This window comes from Talaromyces rugulosus, chromosome III, assembly GCF_013368755.1.
Source record: "Talaromyces rugulosus chromosome III, complete sequence".
Taxonomy (NCBI): domain Eukaryota; kingdom Fungi; phylum Ascomycota; class Eurotiomycetes; order Eurotiales; family Trichocomaceae; genus Talaromyces; species Talaromyces rugulosus.
The window spans coordinates 408936-424614 of NC_049563.1; the positions used below are offsets into that span (position 1 = coordinate 408936).

The following is a 15679-nucleotide window of genomic DNA, read 5'->3' on the forward strand; positions in this document are numbered from 1 at the left end:
TTTAAACAAATTGAAGAATAGAGGAGAATAAACCTCTGGGGAGTTCTAGCTAGCGACAGTGAAGGTTGAACGGAGAGTGACGCTGAGCAAGAACCGCTTTGCTCCGCAGCCAATGCCAAGCCCGGCGACGCGTTAAGTCCTTCAACGCGTCTTCCTCTCAAGCAAGCGACAATTCTTTTTTTCACCAACACCCAGCGACAGGCATTATGGCGGCAGATTATAAGAGATATTTGGCTGAGAACGTGCTTAATGAGAAGCGCACGGTATTGCTTTTGTACAGCCCAACGCCAGACGAATGATGCTTATAATAATGCTCTAGGTGACCTACCGACTGCTCAGTCGAGCTCTAAAAATCCACAGCAACCTTGCCAAGCAGTATGCGACATCTCCAATTTCTAGAAATATTGGGAGGAATACTGAAACTCTGTTAGGATGCTCTTCGATTTTCACCGAACCGAAAATGCAAAGCGGTCAAAGAGCGTGTCAGCGACGTATCTAATCTGCGGGGTTCAAGCATCGGGGAAAAAGTCGACTGAGAATGGAGTATCAAATGACGAAGATGTGCCAATGAAGAGCAGTCCCTTTATGAGTTCCATGCCGCAGCCAGATGAGACGGAGCAATCTATTCCAGTCACTACATTTGTCCTGGCCAGGGAAGAGGACCTCGAAGGTACCCCTCCAAGAATGAGTTGGCTGGCGGAGTGTAATAATGACATGAACCACAGGCGCGAAAGCTAGCTTTCAGTCCATCTCAATGATTCACGTCTATAGTTTGCAGGTAAATGCGCTTCAGGACCTGAACGCTCTGTCAGATGTGAGCCGCGAAATCCTCTCCTCCTACGGACACGAAGACCCTCTCGAACACGGAAAACAATGGGGAATGATACAGAATGAACACGTCAAACGAAGAAAAGCAACGAGACCACCACCTCCGGCTGCTGCACCTGCGGCCCCAAAGCCCAGCACTCCTACACAGGAGCCCCCACAAAAGGAGAGTGATCAAGAGACTACGTCCAAACCGCCACCGCAGCAGAAGAATGAAGGGAAACCAGAAAAGCCAGCACCGCAGCGGAAGAAGGGGGATCTGTTTTCTTCCTTTGCCAAGACGAAGCCCAAGACGAAAACCGAGTCTGCAGCAGGCGCCGAATCTGTAAGTGCTTCTCAGGCAAATTCCTACTGTTTTCGACTATCATTGCTAACCTGCTATTTAGGCCAAAAAAGATAGTTCTACAAGTGGTATTGTTTCCAATTGCGTTCCGGCTGCCCATACTAATTGGATCTAGGCATATTTGGTGGAGATGATGCGGACGAAGGAGAAGACGGAGATGTTTTTGTCAATAGCACGGAAGACAAAAACACGTCCACGCGAGAATCACGCAAGGAACGGGAAGCGAGGCTGAAGCAAATGATGGAGGATGACGATGGTAGAGTGCACCGGCCTCTCTATCATGGCCGTACTGACGCTTGTATAGATGAAGAGATGCCCGATGCGTCTGCGGAATCAGCAGAGGAACCCGAACCAGAACCAGAACCCGAGCCCGAACCTGAGCCAGAGCCAGAGCCCAAGGCTGAACCGGAAGAGCCAAAGCAAGAAGTCACTGTTTCAAACGGGCGTCGCAGGGGCAAGCGAAAGGTCATGAAGAAGAAAACAAAAAAGGACGAGGAGGGCTATCTTGGTGAGCACTCATTCCGGCGTGCGTTATACGCAATACTTGCTAACGGGTTCAGTTACTGTCGAGGAGCCTGTCTGGGAATCCTTCTCTGAGGACGAGCCAGCAGCGCCACCAAAGAAGAAGCCTGCTCTCAGCTCAACTGGGTCGAAAGGAAAGAAAGCCGGGCAAGGCAATATCATGTCATTTTTCTCAAAGAAGTAATAATAGTATTCGATTAGCTGCAGCAACAATAGAATGATGTGGATCGGTCAGTAATTGGTCTGTTCCTGCTTGGATCCCGATGTGTATCCGTTAAGGCTGTTCAATGCCAATAATAATACATGTAACAAGGATACTCCATACTTCTCCTCGTACAAACAAGGTTCATAGTCCATGCTCCATACTCCATAGAAACTTGTTCGAACTTTTTCGAAGCGTCCAAGCAAGACGACTCCGCACGCAACGTAACGGCAGCGCAGCTAGGCTTTACTAGAGAGTTCAATGTTGCATCGGGGATCCTGATCAACATTCTGCTTACTTGCTTGGGCCATGGCGTACGGGGGAGCCCAGCCCGAGGACAGCGAGCGATGCGAACGATGCAAACAAAAAGGATCGCAAAGCTTTGTCCTGACTCGTGGCTAACGTGGGATTTCAATTTGGCGTCGGCCCTTTTCCGGATTCGCGCTGTTTAGTTACTAGTTTGGTTGTTTTTACCCCAGCTTCTCCTCTCGCCCGCATTCGTCCAACCAACAACAATCATACGGAGCAACAAAAATGTGATCCGGTCAGATTAAAATTAAAATTAATGCTGATTGCGCAGCTGGGCCCGATCCGTCTCTCAAAGTCGAGGTGTATATAAGGCCGCATTAGTTCCTTCCTGTGTGCTGCTCACGAGTCACCACCACACTCCCCGCATCGCCATGGTTTCTGCTGCTTCAACTCCGGCCGCCATCGCGCTGGCTCTGCTTGCTGGCCATTGCGCTGCCAAACAGCCTCGTGACGATCCGGCTCTGCTTCGCCGCGCGTGTCCCGACTATCTCGACTATTCTCAGGTGCCGCAGTAAGTCTGGCCTCGTTCTCCCCCGTCGCAAGACCGCATCCCCCCTGACAGTGTCTCTCTGCCAGTGCTCCTTACAGCGATGGTCCGTTGAAGCTTCCCTTTCAACGACCAGCGCCAGAATGCCGCACGTTTTCGTCACAGTCTGTCGAGAAAGTCATCTCTGATGTGACATCCCGGCTGGTGGACAAGGATCTCGCCCAGCTGTTCACCAATGCGTTGCCAAACACCCTGGATACCACCGTAGCCTGGCACGTCAACGGCACCAGCAAGCAGAAGCGGGGGAACCATTACAAGCGCAACGTCTCCGAGTCCTGGCAGGGCGCCCAGTCGTTCATCGTAACCGGCGATATTACAGCTGAGTGGCTGCGTGACAGCACCAACCAGCTAGAGCCGTACCAGCCGCTGGCAAAGAACGACGAGGCCCTCTACCAGCTCATTCTCGGCGCTATCCACACGCAGGCCGAGTTTGTCATTCAGTCTCCGTACTGCAATGCCTTCCAGCCGCCTCCTCCCAGCGGTCTCAAGGCCACCGCCAATACTCAGAAGGACACCGTTCACCCTACGTATGACTCCTCCGTGGTCTTCGAATGCAAGTACGAGCTCGATTCCTTGGCAGCTTTCCTGTCACTGGGTAATCAGTTCCACAACGCGACCGGGTCCACTGAGTACCTCACTGATCGGTGGTACAAGGCATTGAACACTGTTTTGGAGTTGCTGGATGCCGAGTCGCAGCCGACTTTTGACACCAATGGCCAGTTCGTCAGCAACGTATACACTTTCCAGCGACAGACCACACTGGGAACGGAGACTCTGACCTTGACTGGAGAGGGAAACCCTCTCAACAAGGGCACTGGCTTGATTCGCAGTGCATTTCGACCCAGTGACGACGCGACCATCCTCGGATTCTTCATTCCGCCTAACGCCATGATGGCCGTTCAGCTGGGCAAGACTGCCAACGCAGTTGAAAAGGCCGGCGGAGACGTGAATCTCATCAATGACCTGCGCATCCGAGCCAACAACCTTCGTGAGGCTGTGCAGAAGTACGGCATCGTCAACCATCCCGCCTATGGCGAAGTGTACGCCTTTGAAATCGATGGTTATGGCTCTCACATTTTCATGGACGATGCCAACATCCCCTCGTTGCTGTCCCTGCCTTACTTGGAATTCGTCGAGGCTGATGACCCGGTCTACCAAACCACGCGCAAGATGATCTTGGAGGCAGATGGAAACCCTTACTACTTGAGCGGTTCGGCTTTTAGGGGAATTGGTGGCCCGCATAGTAAGTTTATTACCTTTAAAAGAATTACTGAAAATCTAAAATCTAACGCAATCCAGTCGGTCTAACTGCTGCTTGGCCCATGTCTCGCCTGGTCCAGGCGCAGACGAGCAACGACGATGCCGAAATCATAGACTCGATCAACGCCGTTGTCAACTCGAGTCTGCTGGGCCTGGTCCACGAGTCGATCAATGTCAACAACATAACCGATTACACGCGTCCCTGGTTCTCCTGGGCCAACTCTCTGTTTGCGCAGACCATCCTCAAGGTTGCTGAAGAGCGTCCTCATTTGATTTTTGACAGCGACAAGCCGTACACGGTTCCTTCTTAATCGTCTTTGGGCAGTGCGCAATTTCAAGAATATGGGTCTTGTAGATATCGCATTAATAGCATATAATTATAATGAAAGCCCGAGAGCAGAATACGAATTCATTCGTACATTCTGGTTTTGAATTCATACGTAGCTATATTCAATATTCACCCACCACCATCCGCCAAAACTCAGGCTTCCTTCAAACCTTATCACCAATCAACACCAAAGAGCTCCTAACGAGTCATGCAATATCTCCGCTATCATCTAGATTCTCCAACACGAAGGCCTCTGGCGGCGGCTCAAGCCCATCCGCCTTTACACGAGACATGATTCTCCACGCAGCCAACACACCCACCGTCAACACAACCGTCAAGACCCAATACAGCCAAACCCAAGAACTAACAATCCGTCCCTGATTATCCGGCTGAAAATCCCAAAAACTAGCACTGAAGAGCGTTGCCATAAAAGTCCCGGGCAGAAAGCCGAGCGTGACGGCGGCGATGATTTGCATATCGACGCCGTATCTTAGGGACTCCTTGGCCATTTTGTTGCTGATGCGGCTCTCGTAGGCGGCAAATTTGGAGATTTGGATGTTGATTCTGTTTTGCTTCTGGGAAAGCCGAGCGAGGTTGAGGTTGTGCTCGTTGTCGCGTTGCGCTGTGAGGGAGTATACCATCTGCACCTGTGTCTGGGCTGCTCCTTTGATGTACTCGTTATGCTGCCGTTCGGCCTGTAAAAGCTCTCTTGTGAAAGCAAGTCGTTCGCCAAGTGCTGTCAGAACAGTATCTGTCTCTGGCGCCTCTTTTTTCAAGGTCTTGAGTTGATCGTCAAGGAATTGCATGATACGATGCTGCGTCGAGCACAACTGGGTAACGCCAACACTAGAAGATCCAAGCGCGGTGAGCCTGCTTGCAAATTCAACGAGATCAAGGGTTCGCTGCACTTTGGGGGAGATGATGTAGTAGTCCGTCTTCATTGCAGTCTGGATATTGTAAAAGTCCTTGTTGTGGCGCCTGTTCATGGCCATGGTGACTTGGATGTAGATCTCTACCAGAGCAACAGCAACGAACAGCGGGTTTCCGGCATATCGCTTTTCTCTTTGGAGGAATCCTACTAGAGACTCTGCCTCATATGGCTTCAAACCAATGCAGACGCCGTAGGTGGTTTTTGAGCTTGCGTTGTGGGAGATTGCCAAAGTGCATGCACAGGACCAGCTGCGGTCGGTTCGAATAAGATATCCTGCCATGGTGAGCAAAAACATGATGGCATTCTAGTGTTGTCCATGATACCTTTCCATGAATTGTCTCCATCAACTGGCGTGTAAGTCAGAACTCCAGACCACAGACGCTCATGGGCATCAAAACACGTCTCTGAAATCGCCCAGTAGGCTTTCAATTGACGCTTTATGTATGGTGATATTGGTATAGCATTTGGCGCTACTTTTCTGGGGATTATCAAGCTATCAATTTTGTTATAAGCGGTCCATGTAGTGATTATATCAGAGTATCTTGCATGTTCAGGGCCCATTGACTAGATTCTTGTTCTGACTTGCATGGTGTTAGTGAGAACCTATTGATGAGATTGCATTTAAACCTACACTATCCAAAAAGGACGTAAGATCGGCTTCATCAAACTCTGTAGTATGGAAAAGGACCTCTGACTGTCGATTGTTAGCCCGAGAAGCACCTTTTCACAGAAATCTTACCTCGTCTTTTTGAATCCGTAGACCTCGAAATTTATTCCTCAAGAGGCCGCCATGGAGCTCTGCTTTGGTCGCTCCTATGGAGCCGCACTGGCTGTCATTTTCTTCAGTGTCATATACAGATTCCCTGCCAGGTGAAGTTGCTGGGCTTCCCTCATCCGAGTTGTCTTCATCTTCTTCCTGGATTTCTATCCCGGTGTACTTTTCTGAGCCACCTGGCCACCGTTTTTCGGCCGGTTTAAACCAATTCTGATTATTATATGCATCGTCATTTTCGCTTTCGTCTTCCCCAGCGTCCGCGTTTAGTTTCGTCTCTAGCCCTTTTTCCGAGTTTTCGAAGGATCCCATTCCATTGTCGCTGGTTGCATCTTCTGGATGTTTACTTAGCTCCATTGTTGCAAGATGAGAGGGGCAGTGCTAATAGATAAAGGCGGGGGTTGAAGTAGAAGTCAAGTCATGCCATGCTGCCAACGCAGAGCGCCACAACATGTGAAGCCAATCATCATGGACATGGCCATATCTTCGACACCAATGGTCAATTTAAAAAACATCCAGATCCATATGACTAAGAAACTACGAATAATTCAGAGCAATAAGGTAGATTAAATTATACATCATGTACGGAAATGTATTGAAATTAAATTTCCATAATCCTAGCCCGAACCCTAAGACACGACGGAACTATCATTTCTCCATCTGTACAAAGGAGGAAGACTTTTAGTGATAACTCGGTTTCTACTAATAATTTATACTAATTTATACAGTCTTAATCAGAAACTTTACACCAAAACCCTCCTCAAACAATCCGTCCCCCCGAGCACTCTTCTACCCGTGACAGGACATCTCCCCTGGCCACTTTCCCATCTCCCTTCTCTACTCCGATGGGCCTTTGTGGCAGGTGATTCGTTTGATGATCCGTCTTGGCCATCCGTGTCCTTTTCATCGCCTTCATCGACAGCGGCACCGGCTCCCTCGTCTTCCCAAGCCGCGCCGCCGTCGACACCGTTCATAAAATCTAGTTGGCGTTCATGCTCGCCGTTCAGCCAGTGAAACACGCAGGTGTAGCAGAATACATAGCCGGTTTGGCATGCGGTAGGGTTTGTGAGTGGGTTCAAGCAGATGGGACATGCGCTTGCCTTGCCAGAGTCGGATGTTGGGAGCGGGACGGTGAATATCGGTAGGTAAGATGTTGACGAAACCGGCGGTTGACTGTTGGAAGGGGTCTTCTTCAGTGCGGGTTTGAGGGAGGTGGATGGAGAGGTTGATTGAGGGGATGACGATGTATTCGCCTTTCTGAGGGATGGGTCTGTCATTCCTGTGACGACTGGGGCTGGTAAATCTAGGTTTTCGGTGGCTTTGCGGGCAAGCTGTCGAGAAAAGTCACTTGCATGCCACCATTCGAGAAATTTGAGCGCAAAGATAGAGACAGGCAAAAAATATCGTAGTGAAGACAGAACCTGGGGATATAGGTTCTGCGGGTTCAGCAGCCCGAGTAAAGGTGAGCCAGGACGTTGGCTCCGACGAGCACTGCTGCCACCACCAGGCTTTGCTTCGAGGATATTCGCAATGGCGCGGTGGTCGGCTGGACCCAGTCGGCGAATGCGTGTGCCGATCAGCCATAGGAACGGCGAGGAGTATTTCGTGTTGTCAAAGAGATAGGCCAGGTTAAAGGCCACAATAGAAAAGTAATACGCCGCATTCACTGACGGGTATACATTCCGCAAGAACCACTTGTAGTAAAACATTAGGCGTTGCTTGATTGTCGGGTTTGCTGGAAGCCCATCAGCGGGATTATACCGCGGTCCGCCAAGTAGTGACGACGCATGCGGCGCAATGTGAATATCATAACTTTCATCAAGCTTACGCTTCAAATATGGCAGTCCGACCATGACAGCCAGGTTCTTCCAAACATCGACTGTGCGCAGCCGGAGGGTTTCCCGCACCGGGTTTGCAGCGCCCATCTGCGCACGAGGAATCTCTCCATTTTTTGTAAACGAAACGCGCTCTCGTTTGAGAGAATAGAAGTTTTCTGTAAATGACCCTCCAAATGTTCGCAGGTAGTACCGCTCTACCAAGAGCGAGAGCAGCGCATAAAGCTCATCGAAGTTGTTCAGCACCCGGAGCAAGTACCGAGGGTGTCGGTGTGTTGCGACTGCGAGTAGGTAACGGATCGATGGGGGGAGGAGAGATGAGAGTTGTTCCTCCGCAAGGAGCTCTGTTAGTTATAAGATTAGCTTCTTTTATCTAGTCAGCTGGGGATGGTTTGGGGGTGAGTTGGCTCACCAAAGAGCGAAGGCTTCAAGTCGTCCAAGTCATTCTGCACGCCGGACATGTATTCCATCTTGATTGGTCAAAGATCTGTAGACGCGACCTACATCCTCGTGTATACACGACCCCTTTGAGTTGACAAGGACCAGAAATTGGCGGGTATTGAATTATTGAATGGAGCTGGTCGTTGACGCGCCTGACTGCCGCGGGATGAACATGTCAAGTCAGTATTAGACGGATGCGTTGGGCCGAGGTTCAATAGCGGACCCACCCGTCACTACCATCTATACGCCTTCTCCGACAGTGCTCGGGATATCGTCGTTCATTCATTAAAACCAAAGATCAGATAGATATGATATTTATTAATACATTGATAAAAAATTATATTTACACTGTTGACTCGAATCGCTCGACCTCGCGCCGAAACAAAGTCGAGTAGGCTGCTTGCTGATAGTTCTCCGGCAGCGTCCTCAAATAAGACAAAATGGTCGGACGGAGTTTTGCCCAATATGATGAGGATGCCATTTCAGGGCTGAAATCCAAGTTGTCGTAGCCTGCAGCCTGTATGCAGTATGCAATCGCCTCAAGGAGGCTTTCCTGAGGCTCGATTGGTGGCTGTTCTCTCAGCATCATAGGTATCCATGTCGCCAAACTTTCACGCGCACTAGCAGCATCATCGCACCAAGCCATCGACTTAAAAAGAAATTCATAGTCGTCGTGTGTCCTTGAGCCATTCATAAAAGGAAGGGAATGCCAAATTTGCCAAAACCCTTCGATATCTTTAGCTTCTAGCCTTAGTCTCATCATGTCCCAGCTCCCATAGCCTTTAATTTCTTCATTGAACGTCTCCATAACATTTCGGATACGTAAAGATAGTTGATGCGTAGTATCAGCAGCCTGGTCCTCCGACAACATGATTAAGGCCTTGTAGAGTATGACGAAAAGGGGTAAGTGTAGGCGAAGCGAGCCTTCAAGAGACAAATAATCCAGGACACGAAGTGCATGCTCGACATCAGATTCTCGAGTAGACGGCGACACATCATCCGATCGTGGGGTGACAAATGATCTTGCAACGTCAAGACCATATGATTCTGACAGATTGAACCCTGAAGCGGTGTGCTCCATATATACAGACCACAGGTGTTCCTTGGTATATGCAGGATGACAAACGGTTACTCCAGCAGCAGCCAGCATCAGTCGGAGCAGGGAATTTTCAAATTGCGAGCCTTTGGCAACATCATAGCTTCTCCGTAGTAAAGGAGTAGAATCACAATCATTTGGACCAGTTCCAAGATCGCTCGAGTTGGCCTGGAAAATATTTTCTTCTTTTGTAAGATAGTCGTAGAATTCCTGTCCTCTGTTTGATATTCTGGAATTTTGTCGATTTGTGGAACTGGTTGTAAACTGCCTCTTTTGGTGAAAGGAAATGCTAGATGGTGGCCTGATGGTATCAAATAATGGGTGATTAGATTCATGGTGGTTGGTGTTATTGGAGCCAGGGCGAACTACCTTGGGGGTATCCTCGGGATTCGGATTTGGGTCGACTTGACGTTTCCGCTTTGGAGTCCAAAGTTGTTCCAGGTCCATAAGCGCCCTCTTTTCTTCCGTGAACATCTGTACTATTATCCTGGTCCCGCTTTGGATTTTGCCGAAGCCTTCAAACACTCCTCGCCGGGCAAGGGTCTCAGCACCTGGGTCGTCCACGAGGCCGGCATTAACACATATCCAGCCTGTGGTGATGCCGTCATCCGAGCCGGACGCCGTCGATCCAGTACTGCCAGCAATACGGGCCTTGCGAGTCTTGCGTCGAAGTTTGATCTTGAGTTCGTTGCGGCCTAGTAGTCCGTCCGCAAATGGTTGCAGTTTATAGCTGGACCTAAGCCATCGACAAAAGCGATCCGCTGAAACGTTGAGATGTTTTATGCCTCGAGCGGTACCAATGACCATAATGACATTGCCTCCCAGGGCCGAAGGCGGATCTCGTCCGCGCAAATCAATCAAAGCCAAGTCATCCAAGCCAATTTCAACGGAGAGGTTCTGTAATAGATCTGCCATGATCGCTGGGGAATTTTCGGGAACAGGTGGTATTTGCTGCTGCCGAGCCACAGGAGACTCTTTGGTAGGGGGTTCAACACGGAGGTACCACGGCACGGACTGTAGGTCTGTATCTTCATCGGCCACCAGCTGGTCTTCGTGTTTGGGGTCATTTTCTGCAGGGCTGGCGCTGTGATCTGGATACTCTGTCCGCAGATATGGGACGGCCGAGAAGCGCCTGAGCGGAGGATTGTTGGGGAAACGGTTTGTCTGAGCGATTGCAAGTCCAGAAAACGCTGCGAATGTCTGCAGGGCACTGTAGCGACAGGCCTGGCATGCCGTTCTCCTAGCTAAAGCTGCTGCCATCGTGTGGTGCGCAACCTGTCACTGGAAAATTGGCTGGACTGTTTGAAAGAGCGCGCCGAAGCTTTTCTGGAAGCCGCGCAGGTCGGGGAAGTGAGCTAGTCTATAGTCGGTTAGTGTGGCTCCCCGGTGCAAACACTGCAAACACAAAAAAAATATTGTATGGAGGGGCAAATATCGCCCGCCAAACTTGGATTTCTAATGACAATATTTCTGCCAAACCAACCTTCAAACCGCCAAAATGTCGATGGACTTGGATGAGGGAGTCCCTTTCTCGGACTTTCATGCGCAGCAGCAGCCAGAAGCAACGTGCGTATTGTCTCCTAATGCAATCTACGAGGGAGTACTATATACTAACTTGTCGCAGTATCCTCTGCTGCAACTGTGGTAGTCCCATCGATGGCACTTCAGCTGCTGGTACGTATTATGTTTTTATGAAATTTGAGTGTTACATGAAATTAACTTGAACTAGGTGCTTTGTGCCATGACTGCATAAAACTCACGGTCGATATTTCCCAAGATGTTCAACGAGAGTCCACTCTTCATTTCTGCCGTGACTGCGAGGTTCGTTCCACTACAGATGACAGCAAGAGTAAAAACGAGAATGCTAATATTGCTATTATAGAGATGGCTTCAACCCCCACAAACCTGGCTCACTGCAGCGCTGGAATCACGAGAGCTGCTCGCCCTATGCCTCCGGAAGTTGAGGGGTTTGTCGAAAGTACGAATTATCGATGCTAGTTTTATCTGGACAGAGCCACACTCGAGACGGATAAAGGTCAAGATCACCATTCAACAAGAGGCTTTCCAGGGAACTATACTTCAACAGACCTTTGAGGTCGAGTATGTGGTCTCGACACAGCAGTGCCCCGACTGCGCCAAGTCATTCACACACCATTCGTGGCGAGCTTGTAAGTTCCTGTTACCTTTGTTCAATGTAAAATGTACTTTACTAACCATGATTTGAATCCAGGTGCGCAAGTGCGCCAGAAGGTCCCCCACAAGAGAACGTTTCTGTACCTCGAACAACTGATGCTGAAGCACCGCGCGCATCGGGACGCAATCAATATCAAAGAGGTAAAAGACGGGTTAGACTTTTACTTTGCACAAAGGAATCATGCTGAAAAAATGGTGGATTTCCTTTCATCTGTTTCACCCGTTAAAGTCAAGAAGTCCCAAGAGCTTATTTCGATGGACATACACACATCGTCACGGCAGTACAAAATTACTTTCTCCGTGGAGCTGGTTCCAATTTGCAAAGATGATCTTGTCGCGCTACCCATTAAACTGGCTCGATCCCTGGGCAACATTTCTCCGTTGACGCTGTGCTATCGAGTTGGCAATTCTATCAATCTTTTGGACCCCAGCACACTTCAAACAGCCGATGTCCCAACACCAGTCTACTGGAGACAGCCATTCAAGAATCTGGCCGACGTGCAAGAACTTGCGGAATTTGTTGTGATGGATATAGAACCTGTCGGAGAGTCCAAGGGCCGTTTCTTCCTAGCCGAAGTGACCGTTGCGCGGGCATCCGACCTTGGCGTTAGCGACAGGACCTATTTCACAAGAACCCATCTAGGAGGCGTGCTCCACGTGGGCGACTCGGCCATGGGGTATCATTTGACCGGCACAAACTTCAACAACCCCAACTTTGAAGCCATTGAAGAAAGCAGCCATTACAGCTCAGCTATACCAGACGTGATACTTGTCAGGAAGCACTATGCCCGCAAGAAGAAGCCCAAGTCGCGAAGCTGGAAGCTTCAGCGTATGGCTCGCGAAGAAGAAGAGGTTGGCCGCAAGCAAGACCAAGAGCGTGTCGAAGCCGACTTTGAAATGTTCTTGCGTGACATTGAGGAAGACCAAGACCTCCGTGGCACGCTGTCGCTATACAAGACCAAGGACGAGGGCCGCAAAGCAAATAAAATGGATACCACTGGAGATGGAAACGACATGGACGAGGACGGCAGCGATGATGAGGTGCCTAAGATCAACATGGATGAATTGCTCGATGAGTTTGATGAACTGAACATGGAAGACGCAGAGTAGATTACTTTGCATCTGATGATATGAGGATACGAGCTATATTCTGCATGGTTTAAAACTGGCGTTCTTTGATTTTCTTTACTGTGGATAGTAAATATAGTGATATCAATTGGATTATACACGTATGGGTATCAACATCAAAACTCGTTTTCCGTCTCCATATCCTCTTCCTCCCTTGTAGTATCATCCTCGCGCCGTCTCCATTCCATTATCAACAACATTACATTCTCAAATCGGCCTCGCAGGATATTGCCATCGTCGCTGACCCAAAATGTAAATCGCAGGGGATCCAGATCAATCGGTCCACTACGGAGATGTGCGTCGTCCCCGGAGCGAATCAACTGTATCAAACCTGGGCGCTGCTGCCCCCCCTGAGCGTGACAGTCGTCGAGGCGATCAATGATAATTAAAACAGCCCTAAAGAGCGGATGAAGCTGGGAGCTGGTGTGACTGATAGCAGCATCGGTCTGTCGAGCCTCGATCTGAGAGCAGATGCGTTGATGAGCCTGCTGGATCTCCGAGACGCCGTGGGGGCTTCTGGGCGACCAACACGCGAGAAATTTGCATGGAAATGCATCTCTCATCACCATTGCTACGTCGCCGTAGTTCTCTGCGAGCGCGGCTTTGATATCGAGTCTTTTGGAAAAATAGTTAAACGTCCGAAGCAACTGCTCCTTGCCTACGGGTCTGCGAGTGTCGACCGGCGTCGTGATGTATACGGCACATGATTTTTGAAAAAAGTCGGATATTGTTGTTTGGCGAGACAGGCCGGTGTGTCTGGCAGTAGTGGTGATCATGTAGGGATACGTGTACGGATCTTCTTCCAAGCGCCGTCGAAGGACAAATCTTTTGACAGTTGTTGGCGTCTGAAGCATTGCATTGATTTTTTCTTCTTCGTCTCAAGATTTGAAACCAGTAATTAATTGACCGCTTGAGTTAAAATTCAAGAACACAGGGGAAATATATGATTATTCTTTTTATAGGCTTACCCCGCTCTCAATGTCAATATTATGCTTGTATTTTCCGCATCCGATGGCCCAATTGCAAGAATTCGATATCATTACATTAGATTCTCACAAAATAAGTTGATCCATCACGCTATAAGGTAGCTCAAAGGCTGGATGCAGTCGCACAAACACAAAATGAAGGCACCGACCGACAAGGGTATATGACTTGTGATCCTTAAGAGTGCACGTTTTAATTGGAGAAATGGCCGAAGTGGACGCTTATTAGCCAACAGGATGGCAATCCGCCAGTTCCGTCTCGCATGCAGATGCATTGATTGAAGAAGAGGCATGCATGAGCAAAAACAGTGACATATTTGTACTACCAGGGGTAGATAAAAATCTTCATCAACATAACAGAAGAGCAATATTTGTAGAAGAGAGAAAAAGAAAAAAAATTGATATGCGATTGTTGAGCCGAGGTCCGTTGGCCACAACTCCAAGTCAAATGGGAAAAATATACTAGCTGGGAAGGAGTAATAAATCCTCTCAACGCATAACACTCAATAAACCAGCTCCTTGCGAGCCACATTCTTGTCCTTTCTGTAGCCATACGTGATGCAGCACATTGCAGTAATTACCGCTTTAGGAAGTGAGGGGGGCGAGCATTTTCTTATCGATAAAGCGGCGGGTACATCACGTGATGTGTTTGCATCGATTGTCTCGAAAAATTCATGACGATCGGCGGCCATCTAGACAATACAAACCATACAACACAAAGCACGTACAGCCATGGCGACGCGAAAAAGAAACGAGTTTTTGGATTTAGCAGGTAGCGATGGAGAAGAGAGTGACCGCGGATACGACTCCGAGGCCATTGAAGAGTCCAAGGGCAGATCATCCAAACGGAGAAGAGTTTTGGACGACGAAGACCATTCGGAGGACGAAGACGGTGTTGATAATGACGCTACAAATGAACACGCCGATAGCAGGTTTCACCTAGACAGCGATGATGACGACGACGACCTGGGCTCTACATCAAAACAAACAACAAAATCATCACAAAAGCCAACCAAGAAAAAGAAAAAGGACAAGACGGGCGTGATTTATTTCTCCTCATTGCCACCATACCTAAAACCATTCGCGCTCAAGACGCTCCTCCTCCAGCGCGGCTTCGGGCCGATCAACAGAGTCTTTCTGACCCCAGCTGTCGCCTCGACAAGCGGCGCTGGTAGCCGGCGCAGCAACAAACGCAAAATGTACTCGGACGGCTGGGTTGAGTTTGAGTCAAAGAAAGTGGCCAAGGTGTGCGCGGAGACGCTCAATGCGACTACTGTTGGAGGCCGGAGTTGGTACCGCGACGATGTTTGGAATATGAAGTATCTCAGAGGCTTCCGTTGGGCCGACTTGATGGAGCAGGTTCAAATCGAGCGGTCACAGCGTGAAGCGCAGAGGAGAATTGAGGATACGCGGTCGCGCAAGGAGGATAAAGTGTTCCTTTCCGGTGTAGAAAAGGGCAAGGTCATTGAGGGGATCAGGAAGAAGCGCGAGGACAAGGCTAAAGCAAACGACACCATTCCAGAGGATATCCAAATTCGTCGAGTCTTTAGGCAAAACGAGGTGAAACAAAGGGAAGAGAACAAAGCTCTGAATAACAAGATGGACGAGGATGCGAAAAGGGTACTCGGGAAGATTTTCTAATTGCCTACACATTCGGAAAAACATGGATTTCCAAAAACCGAGACTCGAGTCTCTCTCATATTTGCATATGTCTAAGCGTACGCCAGTCCAATCAATCAATGTATATACATGAATGAAACAAATTTGTAAGAGCAAGGTCAAAACATAATAAACAAGAGGCATTTGTCGGACACATTGGGTATCGATTCCGTTACCTTGTTGCAAGGCATCACAAGGTATTGTAAGACAACGGTCAAAGTTTATACACTGAGGGCTCACAAGCCATCGATCTATAGCAAACAGATCTATCAGTTCAAGAGACGAGGCCGCACCAGCAGTATATA

General features: G+C 49.1%; 6 protein-coding genes across 6 annotated transcripts; 3 read left to right on the forward strand and 3 right to left on the reverse strand.

The window, feature by feature from the left end:
- Positions 1-206: 206 nt before the first annotated feature.
- TRUGW13939_05003 (uncharacterized protein) lies at positions 207-4319 on the forward strand (the record flags this gene model as incomplete). Its single annotated transcript, XM_035488168.1, has 10 exons — positions 207-263; positions 320-375; positions 432-670; positions 726-1150; positions 1212-1236; positions 1284-1676; positions 1729-1870; positions 2473-2712; positions 2778-3991; positions 4048-4319. The coding sequence occupies 10 exons, from the start codon at positions 207-209 to the stop codon at positions 4317-4319; spliced, it is 3063 nt and encodes a 1020-aa protein (XP_035344061.1).
- Positions 4320-4542: 223 nt separating this feature from the next.
- On the reverse strand, positions 4543-6396 carry TRUGW13939_05004 (uncharacterized protein; the record flags this gene model as incomplete). Its single annotated transcript, XM_035488169.1, has 3 exons — positions 4543-5571; positions 5899-5961; positions 6007-6396. The coding sequence occupies 3 exons, from the start codon at positions 6394-6396 to the stop codon at positions 4543-4545; spliced, it is 1482 nt and encodes a 493-aa protein (XP_035344062.1).
- A 386-nt stretch (positions 6397-6782) lies between these two features.
- On the reverse strand, positions 6783-10671 carry TRUGW13939_05005 (uncharacterized protein; the record flags this gene model as incomplete). The annotated part of the gene is made up of 3 exons (XM_035488170.1): positions 6783-8218; positions 8287-8344; positions 8665-10671. 3 exons carry the CDS (start codon positions 10669-10671, stop codon positions 6783-6785), a joined length of 3501 nt encoding a protein of 1166 aa, XP_035344063.1.
- Positions 10672-10909: 238 nt separating this feature from the next.
- Positions 10910-12714, forward strand: TRUGW13939_05006 (uncharacterized protein; the record flags this gene model as incomplete). The annotated part of the gene is made up of 5 exons (XM_035488171.1): positions 10910-10977; positions 11036-11085; positions 11141-11232; positions 11294-11579; positions 11642-12714. The coding sequence occupies 5 exons, from the start codon at positions 10910-10912 to the stop codon at positions 12712-12714; spliced, it is 1569 nt and encodes a 522-aa protein (XP_035344064.1).
- A 134-nt stretch (positions 12715-12848) lies between these two features.
- Positions 12849-13586, reverse strand: TRUGW13939_05007 (uncharacterized protein; the record flags this gene model as incomplete). Its single annotated transcript, XM_035488172.1, has 1 exon — positions 12849-13586. One exon carries the CDS (start codon positions 13584-13586, stop codon positions 12849-12851), a length of 738 nt encoding a protein of 245 aa, XP_035344065.1.
- Positions 13587-14447: 861 nt separating this feature from the next.
- Positions 14448-15356, forward strand: TRUGW13939_05008 (uncharacterized protein; the record flags this gene model as incomplete). Its single annotated transcript, XM_035488173.1, has 1 exon — positions 14448-15356. The coding sequence occupies one exon, from the start codon at positions 14448-14450 to the stop codon at positions 15354-15356; it is 909 nt and encodes a 302-aa protein (XP_035344066.1).
- Between the last annotated feature and the right edge of the window lie 323 nt (positions 15357-15679).